At 45.2% G+C, this 27,888-nt stretch overlaps 2 protein-coding genes across 2 annotated transcripts in view; one reads left to right on the forward strand and one right to left on the reverse strand.

Moving 5' to 3' along the window:
* The window catches only part of LOC122924071 (histidine--tRNA ligase, cytoplasmic-like), a 94,183-nt gene extending 81,283 nt beyond the window's left edge, over window positions 1–12,900 (reverse strand). Inside the window, exons 1-4 of the mRNA XM_044274987.1 lie at window positions 12,781–12,900; window positions 11,700–11,906; window positions 2,754–2,843; window positions 2,517–2,636 (exon numbers count right to left, since the gene is read on the reverse strand). Coding sequence (XP_044130922.1) covers window positions 2,517–2,636; window positions 2,754–2,843; window positions 11,700–11,810 — 321 coding nt within the window. The 5' untranslated portion in view covers window positions 11,811–11,906; window positions 12,781–12,900. The remainder of the gene's footprint in view (window positions 1–2,516; window positions 2,637–2,753; window positions 2,844–11,699; window positions 11,907–12,780) is intronic.
* Window positions 12,901–13,340: 440 nt separating this feature from the next.
* LOC122924073 (zinc finger matrin-type protein 2-like) lies at window positions 13,341–27,547 on the forward strand. The gene is made up of 3 exons (XM_044274990.1): window positions 13,341–13,378; window positions 22,734–22,827; window positions 27,417–27,547. The coding sequence occupies exons 1-3, from the start codon at window positions 13,361–13,363 to the stop codon at window positions 27,545–27,547; spliced, it is 243 nt and encodes an 80-aa protein (XP_044130925.1). The 5' UTR covers window positions 13,341–13,360.
* Window positions 27,548–27,888: the final 341 nt, after the last annotated feature.

The raw sequence follows: 27,888 nt of genomic DNA on the forward strand, positions 1-27,888 counted from the left end.
ATCTCAGAATGACTTGGATAAGTAAAAGCATTCCGAAATTATCACCACATAAAGTGACACATGTCAAGTTTTCTAAAACAGCCTGGTCCTTAAGGTGAAAAATGGCAGGGTCCTGAAGGAGTTAACATTGTGCAAGTGCTAGAAGGCTCCATAGGGCATTAAAGAGGCTTTCCAGTCCTCTTACATTGATAGCCTACCTACAGTAAGAATACCGATTTCTGATTGTATATCTGTAAAGAATAAATCAAGGCAACTGGAAGTACTGTAGATTTCTTGAAAACGTTTCACTCGTTTTTCCAACAAGCTTTCTCAATTCTGATTTATTCTTTACAGATATACCATGACCTGGATAAATGAGAACCTTCACAGACGATTTCTGATTGGTGAGAGTCTGCCACGTCACACCCCTGATCATCAGCTGTTTAGCAGTAGCTCCATATACAGATCAATCCATTGTGTGTAGTGGAAGACGCTGGTTGAGTGGGAGCAGTGCAGCAGTAACCAGACTCATCCACTACAAACAATGGATGGGGCAGTAGTTCCAGCACTAGAACACCTTCAGAACAGATAATCGGCAGGGGTACAGGGTGTTACAGATAAGATACTGATGGCTTATCTTGAGGATAGGCCATCAATATATAAAAGACCGGAAAATCCCTTTAAATTCAAGGGTTTAATTACTGTCCCTGTGCTGTGGACGTGCTCAATAAAAGACTTGAAAAGTACAACTTCTTGCTAGTTACTAGTTTAGTTAAATGAACTGTCTATAGTTGTTAGTTATAGCGGTGAATGCCGCTTAGCGAGTCAATGGCTACAGCAATTACCCACCTGAACCAGTGACTGGTTGAGCAGAATTCACAGCTATTTTCTGGGGACAGGATCAGGACGTGCAGCGCAGCAGGGACATAGTCACAGTGGAAATGACAGTAGCAGGGAATGGGCAAAGTGAGTGAAAGCTATGTTATTTTGCAAACCTTTATTTCTGCTGGAATACTGCTTTAACATAACATGGTAGTGAGCCAAATTAGGGGAACTGGTAGGTAGGAATACCCTCCTGGTCTCGCCTATTTGAAATATACCCTTTTGGGCGCCAATAGTGGTTGAACGTTACTGGTTGCTATTTGGGCTTTGTATTGGTAAAAGGAGCACGTTTTTGGATGTAGGAGTGTGTACAGAGGTCTCAATCTGTGAGATAAAAGCACACATAGAGATATATATATATATATATATATACATACATACATACATACACACACACATAAAAACCTGCACAAAAGATTGTACACATATAAAAAGTCTGAAACATTTTCTACATGGGTAGGATTACAGGCGCAGCGCACACAATGGAAGAACGAGGAAAGCCACTCACTAGACCGGACGTTACGATGCGTTCCAGCGCACCAACTTCCGGTCATGCGCAAAAGCGCAGCCGGACACTCTTCCTTCCGGCCGACCGCACAGATAGGCCAGAAACGCCTTCCCCCACACATGGGCGGTCCCCCAAGGATTTTTTGGCGCCATTTTTTAGTTTTTTGGCGCCCTTTTGCCAATTAGGGGCCATCTTAAACAATTGAATAAGACATAGAGGGTATAAATACCTGGGAATATAGACATGGACACTATTACTCCTGATGAAGGGACGTGCCTGTCCCGAAACGCGTTGAGCCGGATTTATATGTACATGCAATAAAGACCTATGAAGAGAAGCACCCGTGTGATTTGCTGCCTTCATCCGTTAAAACTATAGAAGCGATCCAGGCTGGGGGGGTACTCGGTTTACAGGTGTATTATGCTTATCCTGGTAAACCGCCCCCCTCGTGAAGTGAGTAACTGAACCCACGATACCACATTATTTTAAAAATATTATTTTAATATATATATATAGGTATCCTTTTATACAGATTTTTAACCCATTGATTTACATACTGTATCATACTACACAGTGTACGATGCTGCAGAACACGGTCTCTTAGGCACTTGATACAGTTTGCAGTAATCCTACCCATGTAGAAAATGTTTCAGACTTTTTATATGTGTACAATCTTTTAATCTTTTGTGCAGGTTTTTATGTGCGTTTTTATGTGTGTGTATATATATATGTGCTTTTATCTCACAGATTGAGACCTCTATACACACCCCTACATCCAAAAGCTTGCTCCTTTTACCAATACAAAGCCCAAAAATCAACCAGTAACGTTCAACCACTATTGGCGCCCAAAAGGGTACATTTCAAATAGGCGAGACCAGGAGGGTATTCCTACCTACCAGTCCCCCTAATTTGGCTCACTACCATATCCTCTACAGGCAGACACCTTGTCGACCTGACTATACCTGGAGCAGCCTCTAGTATCTAGCACCCAACCTTCTTTCCACTCCACTCCTATAAACCTGAGGCGCCTCAAGTCTTTCAGATCTAGTGGAACCCTTTCCAACAGATCGGTCTGACACTCACACTTTCTTTCTCTCTCTTAATAACATAGCATCATATGCCTTCTTTATTATAACATAAAACTAACCTTAAGCTCAAAGACAGGAGTGTCAATGCCCTCTGCTCCATGGCGTTTGAAGCAATTCAATACTATGCTGAACACCTTCTCTCGAATGGCCATTTGCTTGGGGTCAGCATCATGTGTGCCCTGTAATTTCAATGCAGATTAAACATAAAGAAAAGGTATAAACCTAGAAATATGAATACTGTATATAGATACTGTACACACTTCATATTTCAAAAGACATATTAAAAACAGAATTACTTTTGGAGTCTTCAGTACAAAGTTTTTCCTTTGCGCCACATCACATGTTGGTGCTGCCACATCATGATGTAGAAATGCCTTTGTGGTGACCTGTAAATATACACAGATTACATACTGTAATCGGCATCATTTAATAACAAAAAGTACATACGTCATGTGAAAAGAGAGAGTTGGGAACCAATCACATTACTGCTTTTATACTCTAACGATACTTTCACACTAGCGTTTTTGTCCTAGGAGCTCAATACCGGAAAGTGCATTCTGAATGGAGAGCAATCCGTTCAGGATGAGTCAGTTCAGTCCCTTTTACGTTTTTTGGACGGAGAAAATACCGCAGCATGCACACTTGCCGGAATGATTGAAGTGTATTAGTGTCGGATCCGGCATTAAGTGTTCCAGCAAAACTGATCCGGCTTTTCGGTCTGCGCATGCGCAAACCTTTAAAAATGCAAAAGCAAATTAATACCGGATCAGTTTTTCCGGGTGACACCGGAGAGACGGATCCGGTATTGCAATGCATTTGTCAGACGGATCCGCATCCAGATCCATCTGGCAAATGCCATCAGTTTGCGTCCGGATTGCCAGTGATGGAACTGCCTGCCGGAATCCTCTGCCACAAGTTTGAAAGTACCCTAACCTGCACTGGAAAAAAAAAAACTGTGATATGAGTGGTTGCCTCTTCTGATCTGCACTAGTTTTTATTTGGATGCAGAAGTCTACTCCCTGACCTAACAATCGGTTTTAACGTTTTAGGTTAAATATGGTCAGACGGGCTGAAGAATTCCATCTGATCTCCAAAATCATCTCCACCATACACCAGAGAAGAACGAGTAAGGCCTCTTTCACACGGGCGAGATTTCCGCACGGGTGCAATGCGTGAGGTGAACGCATTGCACCCGCACTGAATCCGGACCCATTGACTTCTATGGGGCTGTGCACATGAGCATGCTCTACTTTGTGCATTTTTCACGCAACGCAGGCCACATAGAAATGAATGGGGCTGCGTGAAAATCGCAAGCATCCGCAAGCAAGTGCGGATGTGGTGCGATTTCCACGCATGGCTGCTGGGAGATGATCGGGATGGGGACCCGATTATATTATTTTCCCTTATAACATGGTTATAAGGGTAAATAATAGCATTCCTTATACAGAATGCTTACTAAAATAGGGCTGGAGGGGTTAAAAAAAATAAATAAATAATAATTTAACTCACTTTAATCCATTTGTTCGCGCAGCCCGGCTTCTCTTCTTTCTTCTTCTTTGCTATGCAGGAGGAAAATGACCTGTGGTGACGTCGCTGCGCTCACCACATGGTCTGTCACATGATCCATCACCATGGTGATGGATCATGTGATGGACCATGTGGTGAGCTCAGCGACGTCACCACAGGTCCTTCACCCAGGTCCTGAAGAAAGAAGACAGAAGAGAAGCCGGGCTGCGCGAACAAGTGGATTAAGGAGAGTTAAATTATTTATTTATTTTTTAACTCTTCCAGTCCTATTTTAGTAAGCATTCTGTATTAGGACTCTTTCACACTTGCGTTGTCCGGATCCGGCGTGTACTCCATTTGCCGGAATTACACGCCGGATCCGGAAAAACGCAAGTGAACTGAAAGTATTTGAAGACGGATCAGTCTTCAAAATGCATTCAGTGTTACTATGGCAGCCAGGACGCTATTAACCACTTCAACCCCCCTAGCTGAAACACCCTTAATGACCAGGCCACTTTTTACACTTCTGCACTACACTACTTTCACCGTTTATTGCTCGGTCATGCAACTTACCACCCAAATGAATTTTACCTCCTTTTCTTCTCACTAATAGAGCTTTCATTTGGTGGCATTTCATTGCTGCTGACAGTTTTACTTTTTTTGTTATTAATCGAAATGTAACGATTTTTTTGAAAAAAAAAGACATTTTTCACTTTCAGTTGTAAAATTCTGCAAAAAAAACGACATCCATATATACATTTTTCGCAAAATTTATTGTTCTACATGTCTCTAATTTAAAAAAAATGTTTGGGTAAAAGTTATAGCGTTTACAAACTATTTCCGCTTTTTGAAGCAGCTCTGACTTTCTGAGCACCTGTCATGTTTCCTGAGGTTCTACAATGCTCAGACAGTAGAAACACCCCACAAATGACCCCATTTCGGAAAGTAGACACCCTAAGGTATTCACTGATGGGCATAGTGAGCTCATAGAACTTTTTATTTTTTGTCACAAGTTAGCGGAAAATGATGATTTTTTTTTTTTTTTCTTACAAAGTCTCATATTCCACTAACTTGTGACAAAAAATAAAACCTTCCATAAACTCACTATGCCCATCACAAAATACCTTGGGGTGTCTTCTTCCCAAAATGGGGTCACTTGTGAGGTAGTTATACTGCCCTGGCATTTTAGGGGCCCAGATGCGTGAGAAGTAGTTTGAAATCAAAATCTGTAAAAAATGACCGGTGAAATCCAAAAGGTGCTCTTTGGAATGTGTGCCCCTTTGCCCACCTAGGCTGCAAAAAAGTGTCACACATCTGGTATCGCCGTACTCAGGAGAAGTTGGGGAATGTGTTTTGGGGTGTCATTTTACATATACCCATGCTGGGTGAGAGAAATATCTTGGCAAAAGACAACTTTTCCCATTTTTTTTTAATACAAAGTTGGCATTTGACCAAGATATTTATCTCACCCAGCATGGGTATATGTAAGATGACACCCCAAAACACATTGCCCAACTTCTCCTGAGTACGGCGATACCACATGTGTGACACTTTTTTGCAGCCTAGATCTTCTCATGCTTTCGGGCCCCTAAAATGCCAGGGCAGTATAAATACCCCACATGTGACCCCATTTTGGAAAGAAGACACCCCAAGGCATTCAATGAGGGGCACGGCGAGTTCATAGAAATTATTTTTTTTGGCACAAGTTAGCGGAAATTGATTTTTTGGGGTATTTTCTCACAAAGTCTCCCTTTCCGCTAACTTGGGACAAAAATTTCAATCTTTCATGGACTCAATATGCCCCTCACGGAATACCTTGGGGTGTCTTCTTTCCGAAATGGGGTCACATGTGGGGTATTTATACTGCCCTGGCATTTTAGGGGCCCTAAAGCGTGAGAAGAAGTCTGGAATATAAATGTCTAAAAAAATTTACGCATTTGGATACCGTGAGGGGTTCATGTGAGATTTTATTTTTTGACACAAGTTAGTGGAATATGAGACTTTGTAAGAAAAATAAAATATCTATTTCCGCTAACTTGTGCCCAAAAAAATGTCTAAATAGAGCCTTACAGGGGGTGATCAATGACAGGGGGGTGATCAGGGAGTCTGTATGGGGTGATCACCCTCCTGTAAGGCTCCATTCAGACGTCCATATGTGTTTTGCGGATCCAATCCATGTATCCGTGGATCCGTAAAAATCATACGGACGTCTGAATGGAGCCTTACAGGGGGGTGATCAATGACAGGGGGGTGATCAGGGAGTCTATATGGGGTGATCATGGGTGATCAGGGGTTCCTAAGGGGTTAATAAGTGACAGGGGGGGGTGTAGTGTAGTGTAGTGGTGATTGGTGCTACTTTACACAGCTACCTGTGTCCTCTGGTGGTCGATCCAAACAAAAGGGACCACCAGATGACCAGGTAGCAGGTATATTAGACGCTGTTATCAAAACAGCGTCTAATATACCTGCTAGGGGTTAAAAAAAAAATAATTGCATCTCCAGCCTGCCAGAGAACGATCGCCGCTGGCAGGCTGGAGATCCTGTCTCGTACCTTCCGTTCCTGTGAACGCGCGCGCCTTGTTCCCTACACAACACCGATCCCACGTCTTCCTATGTGGGGTTAATAAGTGACAGGGGGGGGAAGGGTGTAGTGTAGTGTAGTGGTGGTTGGTGCTACTTTACACAGCTACCTGTGTCCTCTGGTGGTCGATCCAAACAAAAGGGACCACCAGATGACCAGGTAGCAGGTATATTAGACACTGTTATCAAAACAGCATCTAATATACCTGCTAGGGGTTAAAAAAATAATAATTGCATCTCCAGCCTGCCAGAGAACGATCGCCGCTGGCAGGCTGGAGATCCTGTCTCGTACCTTCCGTTCCTGTGAACGCGCGCGTTCACAGGAAATCACGGCTCTCGCGAGATGACGCGCCGATGCGTCACTCTGCGCAGAGCTGCCGCCTCCGGACCGCGGATCTGCGTTAGGCGGTCCGGAGGCGGTTAAAGTCCTGGTTGCCATAGTAGTAGTGGGGAGCGGGGGAGCAGTATACTTACAGTCCGTGCAGCTCCCGGGGCCCTCCAGAATGACGTCAGAGCTCCCCATGCGCATGGATGACGTGCCATGCAATCACGTCATCCATGCGCGTGGGGCGCCCTGACGTCACTCTGGAGCGCCCCGGGATCTGCACGGACGGTAAGTATGCTGCTCCCCGCTACACTTTACCATGGCTGCCAGGACTTTAGTGTCCCGGCAGCCATGGTAACCATTCAGAAAAAGCTAAACGTCGGATCCGGCAATGCGCCGAAACGACGTTTAGCTTAAGGCCGGATCCGGATCAATGCCTTTCAATGGGCATTAATTCCGGATCTGGCCTTGCGGCAAGTGTTCAGGATTTTTGGCCGGAGCAAAAAGCGCAGCATGCTGCAGTATTTTCTCCGGCCAAAAAACGTTCCTGTCCTGAACTGAAGACATCCTGAACAGATTTCTCTCCATTCAGAATGCATTAGGATAAAACTGATCAGGATTCTTCCAGCATAGAGCCCCGACGACGGAACTCTATGCCGGAAGAAAAGAACGCAAGTGTGAAAGAGCCCTTAAGAATGTATTATTTTCCCTACACAACACCGATCCCAAACCCGAACTTCTGTGAAGAAGTTCGGGTACCAAACATGCCGATCTTTCTCATGCGCGTGCAAAACACATTAAAATGTTTTGCACTCGCGCTGAAAAATCACGCATTTTCCTGCAATGCACCCGCATCTTATCCAGCCCAAAAACATGACGCCCGTGTGAAAGAGGCCTAAATGAATGGAGTCTACCAGAAAGCGTGCAGCCCAATGACACCAACTATCCACAGCACTCTGAGGGTGCCTACACAAGGTGCGGCCGGCTGTTGGACCCACATGCGGAATGCTGACAATTGCCAAGCTACACCAATACCTGCCATTAGTAATTAGTGGTAATCCCTGTGCAAATCCTGGCCACACCGTGTACGGGCATACTAAAAGTTCAGTGCATTTCTTGCAATGTGGTCTTGTGGAACGGTCCACAATGCGTTTTGTCTCCTTTAGGGTACATTCCGATGGAGGATTTTTGGTACCAGTTATAGCGCAGATTCTGGGCCAAATATGGTCCGAATATGCGCTAGACAACCACCCACTGTTTTCAATAGAAGGCCACTTCGCAGTTCATATCACCATGTGGTGTCCAAGACCGTGCCAAGAATGTGAAGGTCCGTTCTTTGTTGCCATTATGAGTGGACCACTCACAAAGCCACAGCAGGGGCCTGCTCGCTGTTTAGCGCCATTCAGTGGAGTTAAAACTAGAGCGGGTCTACATGGAAACCCGCAGCAGACAAAATCCACCATCTGAACATACCCTTACATAGATATTTTTCAAACCAAATTTGTTACATGTAATATATAAAAGTGTAACTTCACATTTGATAGTTCATAGTATAAAGTTACATAAAAAAGTTGAGTAACTTTTAAAATACTAATTTACTATTGTTAATAATATTTTCAGTCATCCTTAGCATTCGTATACACAGATAGTATAAAAATTCTAGTTGTATTTAGGAGCAGGTAGCCATACCCAGGAGATTTGAGCTAGTTTGACTGATGCTGACAGCTCTCTCCCATACATAGGCTCCCTTAGATAAGTGACGCGTGCATGTGTGTTCCTGCCTGTCCTCGCACAGCTCCGTTAAAGCCTGTCAGAGCCGATCAATGCAGCGTAACCGGCATCAATGTGCTAGGCAGGAGCAGCGATGTGTGCTCCTGCCAGTACATATTACTACGCTCATAGAGCCATACACATGACTGCAGTGTACAGAGCTTCAAGAAGGCCTAAGCTTTACCCTGGGTTCACACCTGAGCGTTTTACAGCGCATTCAAACGCGCTGTAAAACGCTTAAGACATGAAAACCAATGCTTCCCTATGGGAAGGGTTCACACCTGGGCGTTTTACAGCGCGTACGAACGAGCTGTAAAACGCCCGACGCTCAAACAAGTACTTGAGCTTCTTTGGGGCGTTTTGACGCGCGTTTGTGGCCATAGGACACTGCAGTCAATGACACAAACGCGCGTCAAACGCGCGTTTACTATTACAAAAAACGCGCATAAAAACGCGCGACAAAAACGCGCGTTTGAGGAACGCTCAGGTGTGAACCCAGGGTTAGGGACATGTTTTGCTAGAAAAACAATATAAGCAATTGATAAAATGTATTACAAAAATTATTATTAGGGAATATGTAAGAGTTAAACTACTGAAGGTTTGAAGTGGTTGTTCCACGACAAATATCGGATTGCAGGGTGGTCCGACTGCTAGGCCCCCTGCAATCCCAAGACAAGACAGCTCTCCATCAATTCCACAGAAGAAGTGAATGGAGCAGTGGACCGACTTGTGCACTACCGAGCCAGTTAAAACTTAACACTTAATAACCAATATATTAAGAAAATAGGCCCATAAACAAAAATTACACAATGTCTCAAATGACTTCACAAGAGTTGCACCAAACCTTGCACGCCAGTGTCATCAGGCATCCAAGAATAGAGGAGGAGATAGTATTACTCAAAAGTTTAGAAGGACACAAATGCTGGGTCTCTTACCCTACATGTCCCAATCTCTACCTCCTATCGTCTTCCTATGTGTCCCTTTTAAACCGGTGATGACTGCCCAGCTTCCCAGCTTCGTCAAAAGGACTGAAGAAAACAGGTAGGAGCTGTAAAGAGGTACGCATAGATATCAGTTCACATAAATATCCCAAGAGTTCTGACGCGTTTCATTAGCACCTGCCAAAACCTCAGGGGACCAATCATGCAATTTCCAATAGGCCGCAGCAAATGCTTGGCCAAACACACCGCAGCTAATCATGGCGGAGATTACTCTGAAGAGAGGGGGAGACTGGGACAGGACAATACTACAGAGGGAGACCTGGTGGATTTTTGAGCTTAAAACTGGCTACCCAAAGGGGCCTATTGGAAATTGCATGATCGGTCCCCTGAGGATTTGGCAGGTGCCAATGAAACGCGTCAGAACTCTTGGGATATTTGTGTGAACTGATATCTATGTGTACCTCTTTACAGCTCCTACCTGTTTTCTGCTGTCCTTTTGACGAAGCTGGGCAGTCATCGCCGGTTTAAAAGGGACAACAAGGGACACATAGAGAGGAAGACGATAGGAGGTCGAGATTGGGACATCTAGGGTAACAGACCCAGCATTTGTGTCCTTCTAAACTTTTGAGCAATACTATCTCCTCCTCTATTCTTGAATGCCTGATGACACTGGCGTGCAAGTTAATGGTTGCACGTGTTTGGTGCAACTCTTGTGAAGTCATTTCAGACATTGTGTAATTTTTGTTTATGGGCCTATTTTCTTAATATATTGGTTATTAAATATTACGTTTTAACTGGGTCGCCTACTCTTGTGAATTAGTATTTTAATTTTCTGGTTGCCCATGCTGACATCAGTAAATGACTGGAAGTCATCTGGTCATGTGAGAATTCTTTCACTACCGATCGGTTTCAACCGGTCCCAGCGGTTGAAACCCCATGGTGCCGTAGTCATCACCTATTCTGTGTATGTAGGTGATAAATCATTTTACGTGAGAATTCTTTTAAAGAGGTTGCCCAGTTTCAGCAGGAAACCGGACAAGCCTTGGACATCCACCTGAGGCCAGTGATTGGCTGCAGCAGTCATGTGTTGTCGATGTGATGTCACCGTTGCAGCTAGGTAAATAGAGCTGGTTGGGGAACAGGGGGGTGACGCAGGATCTGTCAGGTAAGTACTTACCAGTTCTTTACTGCAGGCACATCTCATGGGTTGTCCAGTTTCCTCCTGTCAACCGAACTGTCTGAGATATATTTATGTGTGAACATTCATGTAGATGGTGATCTGACACTACAGGCATCTCTATGATAACACTAAACCTCAGAAAACCCAGAAGGGAACATATATACCATGTAGATTGTAAGCCCTCATGGGCAGGGCCCTCTCTCCTTCTGTACCAGTTTGTAACTTGTCTTGTTTATGCTTAGTGCAATTGTCTGTATTATGTATGTGCACCCTTTTTATATGTACAGCGCTATGGAATGAATGGCGCTTTAATATTAAATAATAATAATATTATAACTGGACTGTCTAAGGAGAAGCTCTCCCGACATGCCTACTGTAGTACATACTTGTATTTTCATGAAGTAACAATTCTGGAGCATCTTTTCTTACCACTTCACGTTATTCCTCCTAGAGATGTATGACACTGACAACTGGGTGTTAGCAGTGTGGCTCTACAAAGACTGGCATTATCCAATCAGTACTGTCAGATTGTGTATGCACAAGGGGGTGACAAGAGGAACAGTAACACGCACCATTTATTTATATATTTTTTTTTTTTTTTAAGAGAAATAACAGAGTATCATCAAAATACAGAGTTATAGAAAGGGTGCCCCAGAACCGTTGTTTCATGAGTAACAAATCCCCTTTGAGCCTATAATTTAAGTGACCATACCTCAGCACAGGGGTAAGATGTTACATTTTGTATGTAGTCTAAAGGGCTTCTTCATATAGTGCCACCTCTATTAGCAAGAGAGCGCTACTCCCTCAGGAGGAACTGGAGGTGGAACTTTCCTTGCAATCAACACACGAGAGACTTCTTTAGATAGGCAGAGATTGTAGAAACCGAAAACTGCCTTAACCACAACCCGTTACAGTATTCCTACTAGAATGAAAAGCTTACCTGGCAATTAGGAATACTTCCCAATGAAGAGGATGTATAGGCACAAAGTGAAATCCTACGGGCAACCAGGATTCTCCAGCATGATGCCGATAAACATGTTAGAGATGCCATGACGTATGTGGCTGAGAAGACTACAATTTCTAAAAATCATTTGTCAGCTCATGGTAGGTTACCCTTTAATCCACCTATGACGACTTGAGCACAGATCTGCAAAGTAAAAAAAAAAGTCACAGGATAAAGTGACACAAGGACTGGCATGATGTGACAGCAGCTCTGAGATCACATCCCCCTCCCTCAGGCTTGCTGTTTTATCCCAGCCTGGGCTTGCAGTCTGCAGTAATAGGTGGCCTGTTATACTGATGACCGATCCGGTGTATTGATGTGGATACAGCCCTCCGATCTTATCATCAGCTTCTGGGTTGGTGTATTCACTCAGTGTGGGCACACAATATGACTGTGCCATGCAACTAACCCCCCATTAGAGTTGGTACACCAGGTATAGACCTGTGCTTTAGAGGTGGCCTGATTTAACCCCTTAGAGACCAGCCTGTTTTGGGCCTTAAGGCGTTATCCGGTAATTAATATTGATGGCGTCATCAATATCAGATCATTGGGGGTTCGACACTCGGGAATCCCGCTGATCAGCTGTTAGAAGAGGCCAGCGCCAGTCACTTACTGCAGACATGGCACAGCTCTGCCAGCGATTGGATCCTTTACCCAATGAGGTGTAAATCTCCCTCTCTGTCCAAAAAGTTAGGTTGTATGCCAATAATAGCAGCCTGATATAATGCCATGTGGCCTCGGGTATCTCCTAATAAAGCCTCATTCACCTGTCAGTGATTCTGTGTTCAGGCTCACAATAACTGATGGAAATAACTGACCGAACACTGACGTGTGAATGAGGCATAACACTCCTACACATGATACATTTCTAAAATTCCAAATGTAAGTAAAATAATGGAAAATAAATTGATATGCACACTCTTCACTAACTTATCCACACTGGTATATACTACATGTGGAAATTAATCAGTACGTTAGGCCAAGCAAAGGGTTAACACTGTAACCTGCGACTGCTGACCTTGTTCCCATTCATACTAGCACTGCAATGGTCTTCAGCTCGTCTCTGCTCCTCCAATACACATCCCACGTGATTCTGTCACCTCCAGCGGTAAGGAGGACTTGTCTACTCACTCGTTACACTCTATGGTGTGTGTGCTAGTGACGTCACGGACAACGCTGAGTACACAGTACACTTCTTGTAATGACATCATATTCACAGCACAGCTGCTTGAATATACAATACTCTAGAAATGAAGGCGCGCGGTTACCTTTCATTTTAGAAGTAATTCTGTCTACTGGTTTTGGAACGGACACATGCCCACAATAAATATGGCGCATGGTGTTTATAGGGATATCAGGAAATGCCCTTCTGTTTTTTCATTCCTATTATACGTTTTGTCCGTTTCTTACATGCGATATTGTATCACATTAGAAACCTATTGGCTGTCTGTTTTACGTCTTTTGGGGAAATATAGCAATGTGTACAGACCCCGCCCCCTGATGACTCTCTCGCTGGAGTGGGCGGGGCTGAAGCCGTGGTCATGGTGACTGTAGGAACTATTGTTCCGCTGACGTCATTCAGCGCGACAGGCGGCAAGATGGCGTCAGGAAGTGGGGTGAGTGACTTGAGAAGCAGCTGCCCAGTACTTGTTCTGATGGCGGGTGGTGTCGGTATTCCTTGGAACCTGGTTCCTTGTGGATAAACGCACCATTACTATGAGGATACTTCCGTTACCGCAGGGGGTCCATTGCCACTCTCTGGCTGCTGTGGAACTACAAGTCACAGGTGATCAGGAGGGATCTGGTCATTAACCAGTAACATGTGAAAGAGATATCTCCAAGTAACTTCCTTATCCCACAAGTTATGGGCCACATAGGTAATAAGTCTATTAGCCCCCAAGCCTATTAAAGGGGCATTACTCCTTTGTAAGGCCGGCCATGGACCTGAAGATACCCCCACCCCATTATCAGGGTGTTTAAAGGGACATCAGTGCTTCTCCCCCAATCGGAATCATTTTTATTGGGAAAGGACGTGACTAGATTTTTCATGGAAATCAAAGGAAATATATCTTTCATTGATACTCCTGTTGCAGGGACACCCGTCCAACACCCGGCTGGACAGGGGGGAAAACTATTAGATCAGCGGGGGTCCTAACACTGGGATGAGAATGGGGGCCCCATACCCCTCAGAGCCCCCGAAAACAAACGGATCAGCAGACCAAGCACTGCGGCTCCATTCGTCTGTACAGGAGGTCCGGAGATAGCCGAGTACAGTGCTCAGCTACTTCTAGAACTCCCATAGAGCTGAATGGAATAGCTGCTTTGTTTGTTTCAGAGGGCTCCAAGGGCTATGGGTTCCTTGTTCTTGTGACTGGTGGGGGGCCAAACGGAAGGACTCCCACTGATCTTTACTGGATAGGGGATAACTTGTAACAACCAGAATCCCGCTTAAACCCTTACACGCACCACGACATACAGTTATGCCAAAATAAAGTGTATGGAGTGAGTTTACACGCTGAGTCTGCGATCTCATTCATTTAACCCCTCAGATGCTGTGGTCAGTAGCGACCATGGCATCTGAGCAGTTAGACAGATTGGGGGGGGGGGCAGCAGCGCCCTCTGCCTGCCAGCCAATTGGAGCCCCTGTGGCAAAAAAAGTAAAGTAAAAAAAATAAAATAAAAATCCAAATTCCAGTTTTGCATATAAAGTAAATAATAAAAAAATAAACATAAGTCCTTGCCATGTCCAAACTGCTATATTTTTTTACTTTATAAGGCGCACAAAAGTGGGAGGAAAATGGCAATAAAGCGAATACGAGTGAGCGCTTCCAGTATTCAGTAGGTGTGGGGAGCGGTGGTTTTCTCTGGACCTGCGCTGCACTGTTCTGACTGCGTACAGTGTCAGTGTGGGCCCGGAGAAGACTAGGGAGTGGGGAGTGCAGGAAGAGCGGCCGCACCGCCCAGAGAGGCAAGTTCATTTACTGTAGTTATTTCTGGTCAGATGAAGATTAGCAGTCTGATTTTCTCTAAAACCTAGTTATGTCTTATGAAGTGAAAAATACGTTTTGCCATTTATTTGGTTATCTTGTTACCCCTTCCCCTGCCTAAAAATTTTAAGGGGTTATCAGAATTTTTGTAACTGATTTATCCTGTCATTGTATAATGGGGCTGAGCTGCACCTAGGCCACATGACCGATAGTCATGACTTCACTAGTCAGGGGTAGGCGGCAAGCCCCGGGCCTTCTCAGACAGCCGATCGGCGGGGGTCCCGAGTGTCAGACCAGATACAAAATGTTGGATAACCCCTTTAGTGAAAAGTGATCAAAACGTCGTACATACCCCAACATTGTACCATTGGAAAACTACATACAGCTCTGTAGACGCAAATATAAAAAAGTTATGGCTGTCAGGATATGGTGGATGCTGAAAGTTTTTTTTAAAGGATTTTTATTCTTTTAAGGGCTCATGCACACGAATGTATTTTCTTTCCGTGTCTGTTCCGTTTTTCTTTTTTTCATTGAAAGAAATTCAGCATATGGTCCTAAAAGAATAATAAAAAAAATAGGTTACTCTGTGTGCATTCTGTTTCCGTATGCCTGTTCCGCAAAAGAATAGAACATGTCCTATTGTCCCCATTACGGACAAGGATAGGACTGTTCTATTAGGGGCCAGCTGTTCTGATCCGCAAAATACAGAATGTACACTGACCTCATCTGTATTTTTTGAGGACCACAAACTACATACGGTCGTGTGCAGAAGCCCTAACATAGTAAAACTTAATTAAAACAATATCAATTTGGTATCACTGTACTGACCCACAGAATAAGATTGTCGTGTTATTTTTAGCACACAGTGAACGTCGTTAAAAACAAAACCCGAAAAAACCTTGCCAGAATTTTTCCAATTTCACAGCTACCCCCCCCCCCCCCCCCCCTGTTTTCCAGTACAAGCTATGGTAAAATTAACAGGCATAAAAAAAACAAAAAAAAAAAAAAAACTTGCGCTGCAAAAAGAAACAAGTCCTTATACAGCTATGTGAACAGAAAGCAAAAAAAAATATGGTTCTTGGAAGGCGGGGATAGGAATAACATAAATGAGAAAATAAGAATAGGCTTGAAAGGGGTTAAGTTGTCAGTGAGAGGCCGCATATCTCATAGAATAGTAATGGGAGTTTTCCACAAGGTTACCCTTAGACAGGCTTGCTACAGGAACTACATATCCGTAAATAGTAGAGAAGCCATTGCCAAAGCAGAGGTTTGGGGTGGATTTCCCTGCTTTCTCACACAGAGCCACGTTACGCCCATCTGATCCCCCACTAGATTTTCAGGTGCAGTGCTGGACGGATGAGTCTTTGGTTCCCACGGCATTCTTCCTTGTCAAGAACCGCTACATAGAGCGGTCCCTTGTGATCTGAGAAAGCTGCATTTGGGGTTGTCCAGAAGGGAACATCTCCCTTAAAAGGGTTCTCCAGGAATTATTTAAAATGGCTGCCAGCAACCTGTCCTAGTATGTGAGCAAGATTGGTTGCCACTACTTTCCGAGCTGCCTAGGAGAGTGAGAAGGTGGAGCCCTACTACACTGCTCTACATTAGATTTTAATGATGTGATCCTGCCTAGGATATGTCGTCATGGCTGATCAGCCTGACGGGAACACTCTTTAATATGTAGTATATGCAGGCGCCAAATCATAGTGTGGTGAGGCCTCCCCCTCCGAGGTGGCTCTGGAAGAGGAGGCTACCAGTCCTCACATTCTAGGGCAGGTTGCTGGCGGCCATTTTAAATCATTCCCGAAGAACCCCGGGAATTGGTGGTGGTTCTATGCCTGTATTTGTGCCGCTTGCGTACATTTGGAGTTTGTACATACGTGCAGGAAGGTCCTCAGGCACATTATAGATACCAATCAAAACAGCTGATATTGACCAGTTTGGTTGAAGGTTGTGTGGAAATATTATGAGATCCCTTAGACATGCATGTTGTTTTTTTGTTAATTTTTTTGTTATAATGGGTAGTAGTTCTCAGAAAATCGGGTGTACATACCCATATATGTGGTCCTTTAGTAAGAATGCAACGGCCTATCTCGTCTGCCTTTTTTTTTTTTTTTTAGGGGGAACTAACATGGTGGGAGCCAAAATAGGGTAACATAGTATGTAAGGCCGAAAAAAGACATCTGTCCATCCAGTTCGGCCTGTTATCCTCCAAGTTGATCCAGAGGAAGGGGGAAAAAAACCTGTGAGGTAGAAGCCAATTTTCCCCACTTAAGGGGAAAAAATTCCTTCCCGACTCCAATCAGGCAATCAGATAACTCCCTGGATCAATGACCCCTCTCTAGTAGCTATATCCTGTAATATTATTACACTGCAGAAATACATCCAGGCCCCTCCTGAACTCTTTAAAGGGGTTGTCCGGGATTAGGGACCATTGTTTAATAGCATTGCACATACACCCACGTTACATACACCCATGTCCTACCTTTTTAGCATGTTTCCAAGTACCCTTTTTATCCAAAACCTTTCTGGCAGGAAGTAACTGATTCCTTTCAGTCAGTGACGTACCGGGTCCCTTGCAGGGGAGGAAAGCTTCCTCTTCCGCTGCTCAGTGAGCCCGGTGACGTCACTGACAGTCTAATTAATTATGCAAAGTCTGGGAGGGGCAGTAACTCTCCAGGCCAAGATTGTGCTAAGCTCCGCCCCTCCAGACGTCACCGGGCGCCGACAAGGGACCAATCAGAGTAGTCCCTTGCCGGCATTCAGTTGCAGTCAGAGTCTAATGTAATTCAAGTAAGTCCCCCCTCGATCCGTCTGCTCCTGCTGGTGTCGCATTCATGTGAGCTGTGACAGTGTGACAGCTAACGCTAACACCCTGCTGTTGTCGCAACCACATGGATGCGACATGTGTAAAATGCTCCCCCAATGCGATCGCCCCCCCCCCCCCCCATCCGTTCGCTCCTTTAGTGATGGCAGCAGAGAACTATGACAAATGCAGATCGATCGTCCGCTCCTTGTGTAGCTGATTCCTGATGGCAGCAGAGTGATCGCACCCCCGCCCCCCCCCCCCCCTCGATCCGTCCGCTCCTTGTGTAGCTGATTCCTGATGGCAGCAGAGTGATCGCACCCCCGCCCCCCCCCCCCCCCCCCCTCGATCCGTCCGCTCCTTGTGTAGCTGATTCCTGATGGCAGCAGAGTGATCGCCCCCCCCCTCCCTCGATCCGTCCGCTCCTTGTGTACCTGATTCCTGATGGCAGCAGAGTGATCGCCCCCTCCCTCGATCCGTCCGCTCCTTGTGTAGCTGATTCCTGATGGCAGCAGAGTGATCGCCCCCCCCCCCTCCCTCGATCCGTCCGCTCCTTGTGTAGCTGATTCCTGATGGCAGCAGAGTGATCGCCCCCTCCCTCGATCCGTCCGCTCCTTGTGTAGCTGATTCCTGATGGCAGCAGAGTGATCGCCCCCCCCCCTCCCTCGATCCGTCCGCTCCTTGTGTAGCTGATTCCTGATGGCAGCAGAGTGATCGCGCCCCCCCCCCCCCCCTCCCTCGATCCGTCCGCTCCTTGTGTAGCTGATTCCTGATGGCAGCAGAGTGATCGCCCCCCCCCCCTCCCTCGATCCGTCCGCTCCTTGTGTAGCTGATTCCTGATGGCAGCAGAGTGATCGCGCCCCCCCCTCCCTCGATCCGTCCGCTCCTTGTGTAGCTGATTCCTGATGGCAGCAGAGAGCGTTAGCTGTAACTATAACAGCTAACACTCTGCTGGTGCCGCATCCATGTGAAGCTGCCTCTCTCTACTATCGCGCCCCTGTAGCGGCCGTTGCCATGGCAACCGGACGCCTAACAAAGGCGTCCTGGTTGCTATGGACCTAAGGCTAATCAGACCGGGTCTGATTAGCCTTAGTGCAAAAGTAGCATTGACAATACAGTGCATTGAAATAGATGACTATTGCAATGCACTGTATTAAAGTGAAAGTATTAAAAAAAGTAATGAAAAAAAGTAAAAGTGACAGCAAAAAAAAGTTTAACTGAAAAAAAGGGAACGTGCATACAAATTCAAACTGTAACAAATAAATTTTAATAAAAAATAAAAATTGTCTTTTATTCGTTCATTTATTCCTTAAAAAAATTAAATGAATAAAAAAAAATATATATATATATTTGGTATTGCCTTGTCCGTAACAACCGGCCCCATAAATATATCACATTGCACACCATGTCCGAAAAACACCTTAAAAAATATCATAAAAACTGTTAAAAAAAAAAAAGCCTTATTTTTTTTTTACCTAACATCACATAAAGTGCTTCAACAAGCGTTCAAAAAGGCGCATGTCCCCCAAAATAGTACTAATCAAACCGTCACCTCAACCCGCAAAAAATGAATAACTCTTTCACACTAGCGTTCGATCGGATCCGTTCTGAACGGATCCGATCATATTAATGCAGACGGAGGCTCCGTTCAGAACGGATCCGTCTGCATTAAATTGGCAAAAAAAAGCTAAGTGTGAAATTAGCCTCGGACGGATCCGTCCAGACTTTTACATTGAAAGTCAATGGGGGACGGATCCGCTTGAAGATTGAGCCATATTGTGGCATCTTCAAGCGGATCCGTCCCCATTGACTTACATTGTAAGTCTGGACGGATCCGCACGGCCAGGTGGACACCCGAACGCTGCAAGCAGCGTTCAGCTGTCCGCCTGTCCGTGCGGAGGCGAGCGGAGCGGAGGCTGAACGCCGCCAGACTGATGCAGTCTGAGCGGATCCGCATCCATTCAGACTGCATCAGGGCTGGACGGAAGCGTTCGGGGCCGCTCGTGAGCCCCTTCAAACGGAGCTCACGAGCGGACAGCCGAACGCTAGTGTGAAAGTAGCCACACAATCGGTCAAAAAATAAAAAAACGGTGGCTCTCAGACTATGGACACACTAAAACAATATTTTTTTTTGTTTCAAAGCTGCTATAATTCTGTAAGGCTGGTTTAACACGGGCGTTGCGGATTAGTTCCAGATGCGTTCAGAGTGCGTTTAGTGAAACTTGCACCATTTTGCAAGCAAGTTCAGTCAGTTTTGGCTGCAATTGCGTTGTTCACTTTTTTCCGCATGGGTGCAATGCGTTTTGATGCGTTTTCCACCCGCGTGATAAAAAACTGAATCTTTACAAACATCATCTCTTAGCAACTATCAGTGAAAAACGCATCGCACCCACCCCATTGTGGAAGCGCTCATCTCCATATCTAATCCATCTGTATCGCCGTCCTTAGGACAGCGATACAGATGCCTGTGCTGCGGCAGGGGAGGGAGAGGTGTGTCCCTCCCCTGTTCTTCTGATAGGCCGCAAGCACTAATGCCTGCAGCCTATCAGAGGCCGGCTCAGGCGGTGCGAAGACGTCATCATCGCGCCGCCTGAGCCGGGCAGCACACAGCAGGGACACAGTCCGGAAGAGGCCTGCATCGCATCGCTGCTGATGGAGGTAAGTATCAGTGTATTTTTTATTTTTTTTTTGGGAGGGGGGAGCTGGCACTATGGGTGCACTAAAGGGGAGAACGGCACTATGGGGCATCTGGTGGTATATTTATTTTTGGGTGGCACTTCTTACTGGCACATTATGGGGGGGGGGGAACCATGTGGAAGAGGAGCACTATGGGGGCTCTAAAGGGGCTTATTTATTTTTTTACACGTTATGGGGGGCACTATAGGGGCTTGCAGCGTTCAGGTGTCCGCTCACTGAGCGGAGCGGAGGCTGAGCGCTGGCAGGCGGATGCATTCTCAGTGGATCCGCCTCCACTGAGAATGCATTAGGGCCAGACGGCTGCGTTCAGGGTCGCTCGTGAGCCCCTTCAAACGGAGCTCACGAGCGGACACCTGAACGCAAGTGTGAAAGTAGCCTTAGGCCTCTTTCACATCATTTTTCTCAGCAATGCGGGCACATATGAACATGGGACCAACAGAGATGTCTACAGCTGCCAAGCGCTCATGTAGGGCTCTTTCACAATTGTGTTGTGTGGATCCGGCGTGCACTTACGTCGCCGGAAATGCCCGCCGGATCTGTCACAGCGCAAGACAACTGAAAGCATTTGAAGACTGATCAGTCTTCAAAATGCTTTCAGTGTTACTATGGCAGCCAGGACGCTATTAAAGTCCTGGTTGCCATAGTAAGTAGTGTGGAGCGAGGGAGCGGTAAAATTACAGTCCGTGCGGGTCCTGGGGCGCTCCACAATGACATCAGAGCACCCCACTTGCATGGATCACGTGATCCATGCTCATGGGGCGCTCTGACGTCATTGTGGAGCGCCCCGGGACTCGGGAGCCGCACGGACGGCAAGTATACTTGTCCCCTGCCTCCCCACTACACTTTACCATGGCAGCCGGGACTTTAGTGTCCTGGCTACCATGGTAACCATTCATAAAAGGTAAACGTCGGGTCCGGATTAATGCTCTTCAATGGACATTAATTCCGGATCCGGCGTTATGGCATGTCTTCCGGATTTTTGGACGGAGACAAATGTGCAGCATGATACGGTTTTGTCAACGTCCAAAAAACGTTCACATACTGAACGGAAGCCATCCTGATGCATCCTGAAGGGATTTCTCTCCATTCAGAATGCATGGGGATAATCCTGATCAGTATCTTTCCGTCCTGGAGCCCAGAGGACGGAACTCTAGGATGGAAAGCAAAAACGCCAGTAGTGAAAGAGCCCTAAGTCAATGGGGACAGATCTGTTTTTTATGACAATCTGGCACCATAGAAAATGGATCCATCTCCCATTGACTTTTAATGGTGTTCAAGATGGATCCATATTGGCTAAGGTAAAGATAATACAAACTGATCTATTCTGAGCGGATGCAGCAGTTTGTATTATCGGTGCGGATCCATCCATGATGGATCCACACCAAACGTGAGTGTGAAAATAGCCTTACTGTGTAGCAGAGCAAAACTATTGAAATTGTAAAACATTAGCAATGCTAAGATATATTACTAGTAATTGGTTATTGTAATGATGAATGTACACACACAACTAAAAATGATCTACCATTGTGGAAAGATGGAGCTGCTCCCTGTTAGTTCACTGTCTGCAAACACTGAGCACAAGACATGTGCAAGAGCCAGAGCAGGGAGGGGTTTATGGGGGAGGAATATGTAAGAGGGGGGGTGGATCTATGGAGGAGTGGAGGAGGCTGAATATGTATGAAGGGGGTGGATCTATGGAGGAGGCTGAATATGTATGAAGGGGGTGGATCTATGGAGGAGGCTGAATATGTATGAGGGGGGCGGGTGCAGGGAGGTGATCTTACACTGTAGAAACCAGGAGCTGCTGATCTGCACTGAGAGCCACAATGCACTGCAGCAGGAAGTGATGGCATACAGAAACAGATATGTACACAGTCTGCTGGGGACTGTGGGAGCCATGCAGCAGTGCAAAAGCTACCTAAAAACATCTTAGGAAGATAGATTTGGCTACTAACAGTGAGTAAGCAGTTAAAAAAAAAAAAAATTTGATCCCGGACAACCCCTTTAACTGTACTCACCATCACCACAAGGTGCAAAAATAAACTCTAATGTAGCCTTAGTCTGCCCTGGGTTACAGGGGTGTCCCTTACGGTGCTGCCACACGTTGCAGTGTACTGTGTTTTGGATGTGGCGACAAACTGTATGTGTTTTTCAAAAGAAAAACTCTGGATCTCTTTTAGGCCTCTTGCTCAAGATCGTATGTATTTTGCGGTCTGCAAAAACAGAGCCGCAAAAAATACGGATGACATCTGGCCCTTAATAGAACAGTACTATTCTTGTCCGTAATGCGGACAATAATAGGACATGTTCTATTTTTAGGCGGAACGGACATACGGAATGCGCACAGAGTAACTTCCGTTTTTTTTTTGTGGACCCATTGAAATAAATGGTTCCGTTTACGGTCCGCAAAAAAAATGGAATGGACACGGAAAGAAAATAGGGTTGTGTACATGAGGCCTTAAATATGTTTTTGCCTCTTTTCAGTCAAAGAACGCAGATTTCCGTCGAAAGTGGGATAAAGATGAATATGAGAAACTTGCACAGAGACGAATCACGGAAGAGAGAGAAAAGAAAGATGGTTTGTATTATTTTTCTGTCTAATATTTATGCTGTCATGATGCTTTAACCTGTCTTTTTTTTTTTTTTTGTGGTGGTGTCTGCATGTTTCAGGTACGCACAGTAACATGATTTATAGACAGATGTAGTGGATCTACTTCTGATCGCGTTACCTGAGAGTTATAGGGCACAGGCACCCAGTTGACCTCACTTGACATGTATCAGTGATATAGATGTTTTTAAGGGACTGCAAACACTGACGCCGCACGTCGCCGGCACTTAATAGAGGATTCCTTTTCTTGTCCGCAGCTGCACAAGATTAGGACATGCTCTATTTTTTTCTGTATTCATGGACCGGAAAAGCGGATTGCGGACAACACCCTGTGTGCTGTCCGCATCTTTTCCGGCCCCATTGAAAATGAATGGGTCCGCACCTTTTCCGCATAATTGCGGAATGGATCCGGACCCATTCTACGGACGTCTGAATGTGCTTAGATACTGAGGGGCTGTCCTCAGGATAGGTTATCAATATCAGATCCGTGGAGGTCCAGTTCCCTACTGATCAGCTGTTTCAGGCCGCCACTGGCAGCAGATGCTATACAGTGGATGCAGCCTTCCGCTCATATATAGTTTCCAGCACTGGCAAACAGTTGATCAGTGTAGTGTTGGACCCCTTCTGATCTCATATTGATGACCTATTCTGATGATATAGCTCATCACTGTCTAATTTCTGGAAAACCCCTTTAACAGCCAGTGCTATTATTTATTATGCCTTTATTCATTGATCACAGTGCAGCATATCAAAATGTGTTAAATGGTGAACCTTCTCTTTAAGGCCTCATGCACACCACCGTATGTATTTTGCGGTCCGCAAAAAACGAATCCGCAAAAATACGGATGGCGTTCATGTGCATTCTGTATTTTGCGGAATGGTACAGCTTGCCCCTAATAAAACAGTCCTATCCTTGTGCGTAATACGGACAATAATAGGACATGTTCTATTATTTTGCAGAAGGGAAATACGGACATACAGAAACGGAATGCACGTGGAGTGACTTCCGTTTTTTTGCGCACCCGTTAAAATGAATAGTTCCGCACACGGTCCGCAAACAAAACTGAATGGACACGGAAAGAAAATACGTTTGTGTGCATGAGCCCTAAGGAGGACCTGTCACTCCTGACATGTCAGTTTTAGTAACTATTTGCACACCTCATTTAAGGGTTTATTCACATGCCACGTGTGTACGGGCACTTCTAACATTTCTAGAGCATCTATTCTTATGCCTTTTCTCTATTGTTCCTGCTAGAAGTTATGAATGAATTGCCTTCATATAGGTGCAATAAAGGTCCAACTGGGTGTTGCCGGTTGGGGGTGTGTCCCTGCAGCTGGCAGCGATTGGACAGTGTGACCTTGTGAAGAGACACTGGTAACACCCTGTTAATCCATTACACAGACAGCTGGCAATTCATTCATAAAATTCTGATAGGAATAACAGAAGAATGGCACAACATTGTCCTAAGACTACGTGGAGAATGCGAGTAATTACTGAAACAGACATGGCAGGGGGGACAGGTCCTCTTTAAAGGGGTTGTTCACCCCTGGGGACCTTTTCTACAGAAACCACAGCATGGCCGGACCTGTGGTAGTAATTATATATAACTGATCCCCACCGCTGGGTTCCGGCTGTCCCACCAACACTGCAGGTCCCCAGTTTCCCCGCATTAACACATGGCTTGACACCAGGTCACGTGACTGCAGCAGTCAATGACTGTCCACAGCGGTGACAATTTACCCATGCCTCATGTGACCCAGTGACATAACTCATATGTTGCTAATGTGTGTGTGGTAGCTCATGTAGGATTCCTTACAGGGGTTGTCTTTTCCAATATATATATTGATGACCTATCGTCAAGATGGGTTATCAGTATCTGATCGGCCGGGATCCGACACCAAGCACCCCTGCCGATCAGCTGTTTGAAGAGGAGTTGGCGCTTCATGTTCATTACACTGCACTTTGTCTCGAAAGTTACAGCGTTGCAGTGTAATGACAAGAACGCACTCCGTTTACTTGAATGGAACGAGTACTTGTATTTAAACTACGCCACCTCTCCACAGCAGACGACGTGTAGTGTAGTGACCTCGAACCAGCACTCACGTGGATTGATGTCTGCTCTTTAAAGACCTGACCGGTGGGGGTGTCGGACTCCCGCCAATTAGGTATTGATGATATATCCTGACTCTAGGTCGTGTGTGTGTGTGTGTGTGTATATATCTATATCAGCCCTGATCAAAAGTTTAAGACCACTTGAAAAATGGCAAAAAATATAAAAATATTTTACATTGTTGGATCTTAACAAGGTTCCAAGTAGAGCTTCAGCATGCAACAAGAAGAAATGGGAGTGAGACAAAACATTTTTTGGGAGCGTTCAATTTAATGAAAACGAATAAACTGAAACGGGCTGTTTTTTAGCTGATCAAAAGCTTAGGACCACATGCCTTTTAAAAGGCCAAATCTGTGCAAAGATGTGGATTCATTGTCATTTTCTGTCAGGTAGTCACACGTTGTGATGGCAAAGGCAAAAAAAAACTCTCCCTTTTTGAACGTGGTCGGGTTGGTGAACTGCATAAGCAGGGTCTCTCACAGCGCGCCATCGCTGCTGAGGTGGGACGCAGTAAGACAGTCATTTGGAATTTCTTAAATGATCCTGAGGGTTATGGAACAAAAAAATTCACCAGCACTGAGCCCGAGAATCCAATTGGCTGTCCGTCAAGACACTGGACGATCCTCGACCCAAATTAAGGCCCTTACTTGTGCTGACTGCAGCCCCATAACAATCAGACGGCATCTGAGACTGAAGGGCTTCAAAAACAAAAAACGTCTTCAAAGACCTCGTCTCCTTGAACGCCACAGAACTGCTCGTTTGGACTTTGCAAGAGAGCACCAAACATGGGACATTCAAAGGTGGAAGAAAGTTTTATTCTCTGATGATAAAAAATGTAACCTTGATGGTCCTGATGGTTTCCAACGTTACTGGCATGACAAGCAGATCCCACCTGAGATGTTTTCTACTCTCCACAGTGGAGGGGGTGCCATAATGGTCTGGGGTGCTTTTTCCTTCAGTGGAACAATTCGGGAAGTGCAGGGGCGTCAAACGGCCACTGGCTATGTCCAGATGTTGCAGAGAGCATTCCTCATGACTGAGGGCCCTCGTCTGTGTGGTAACGACTGGGTTTATCAACAGGACCACGCTACAGTACACAATGCCTGCAGGACAAGGGACTTCTTCCAGAAGAATAACATCACTCTTTTGGCCCATCCTGCGTGTTCCCCTGATCTAAATCCAATTGAGAACCTTTGGGGATGGGTGGCAAGGGAAGTTTAGAAAAATGGACAAATTCCAGACAGTAGATGGCCTTCGTGCAGCCGTCTTCACCACTTGGAGAAACGCTTGCATCAAGCATGCTGAAACAAATTTTTGAAGTGATCATCAATAACGGCGGAGCTACTCATTACTGAGTTCATGTTTGGAAGTTGGATTTCTGTTTTGGGGGATATATATATCTATCTCCCAAAAAATTTTTCACTCCCATTTCTTTTTGTTGCATGTTGAAGCTCTACTTGTTAAGATCTAGCCATGCTAAATATGATTTTTTTTTGCCATTTTCCAAGTGGTATTAAACTTTTGATCAGGACTGTGTGTATGAATGAAAATATATATCCTTTTTTTTTTTTTTTTCTTCAGGAAAACCCCTATAGCTCCTCCTTAGTGGGCAGCTCATGTAGGGTTTCTTACAGTCTATTCGTTTTAATAACTTTCTGTGCCTAGTTTAATTTTCAACTGTCCACTCTTGTGCTCAAAAATATTTAAGTCAGCACCTCAAGGGGATGCTTACCGGTTTTATATTTTCTTTGGTACTTGCTTCTTTGCTCCTTTTCACCTCAATAAGAGCAGCACCCTATTTTGTGACTACACCACAGTTATAATGCCTACAGGGAGTCATTGATAGTCTGAGACACACCTCCTGTCACATGACTGGCTCTCCCCACAGCAGCTCTGCTTCCTCAGATTGAGGCGTCATGCACACGACCGTTGTTTTGATCCAAATTTTTTGTGGCTCGGATGTCGACCCATTCTCTTCAATGGGGCCACAAATGATGCGGACGGCACCCCGTGTGCTGTCCGCATCTGTTGCTCCATTCCCTGGCCCTACAAAAATAAATAAAACTAGAGCATGTCCTATTCCTGCCCGTTTTGCAAACAAGGATCATAATTTCTATTATGGGTGGTCTTTCCCGTTCCGCAAATTGCGGAACGCACACGGCTGCCCTTTTTTTTTTGCAGATCTGCAATTTTCAGACCGTGAAACACTGCGCGGTCGTGTGCATGAGTTCTGACTGTTGTGTTTAATCTGAATTACATATTGTAGACTGGGTTTCTGAGCGTCTTCTGCAGCTATAGAGTATCACTAAAATTAATATAAAAATTACTTGAAGATATGGAAAAGTAAATAAAATGTTTTCTAAGTAAGGTTAGAATTTCTGTTCTTTTATAGGGGTTTGTATTTATATTTTTGGATTGGTAATGTTTCTTAAAAATGTGTTTTTGTAGGCAAACCACTACAGCCCCCTGTCAAAAGGGAGCTTCTCAGGCACCGAGACTACAAAGTGGATTTGGAGTCCAAGTTGGGGAAAACCATTGTCATTACAAAGACCACACCTCAGTCTGAGATGGGCGGGTAAGTTCCCTGGAAGAAATTTTGCTAAATATTCAGTGTAAGAGGATTTTGTCTGCTCCTTAAAGGGAATCTGTCACCTCCAAAAACCATCCCAAGCCGCCAGCAGTGTGTTTCCGACGATCGTTTTCTTCCTGAAGGCAGATGAAGCAAAAGCTCAGAAAACGTTCTTTTATCCCCTGCCCAGTGCGCTTCTCTAGACATGAAAACGATTGTCGGAAACACGCTGCCGGCTTGGGTTTGTTTTTGGAGGTGACAGCTTCCCTGTTTTAAACAGGAGGAAATCGGGGCTAATGTATGCGATCGACGATAACGTCAATCGTACACATTTAAACATAATATGACCAC

This window comes from Bufo gargarizans, unplaced genomic scaffold, assembly GCF_014858855.1.
Source record: "Bufo gargarizans isolate SCDJY-AF-19 unplaced genomic scaffold, ASM1485885v1 original_scaffold_2202_pilon, whole genome shotgun sequence".
NCBI classification, from domain to species: Eukaryota; Metazoa; Chordata; class Amphibia; order Anura; family Bufonidae; genus Bufo; species Bufo gargarizans.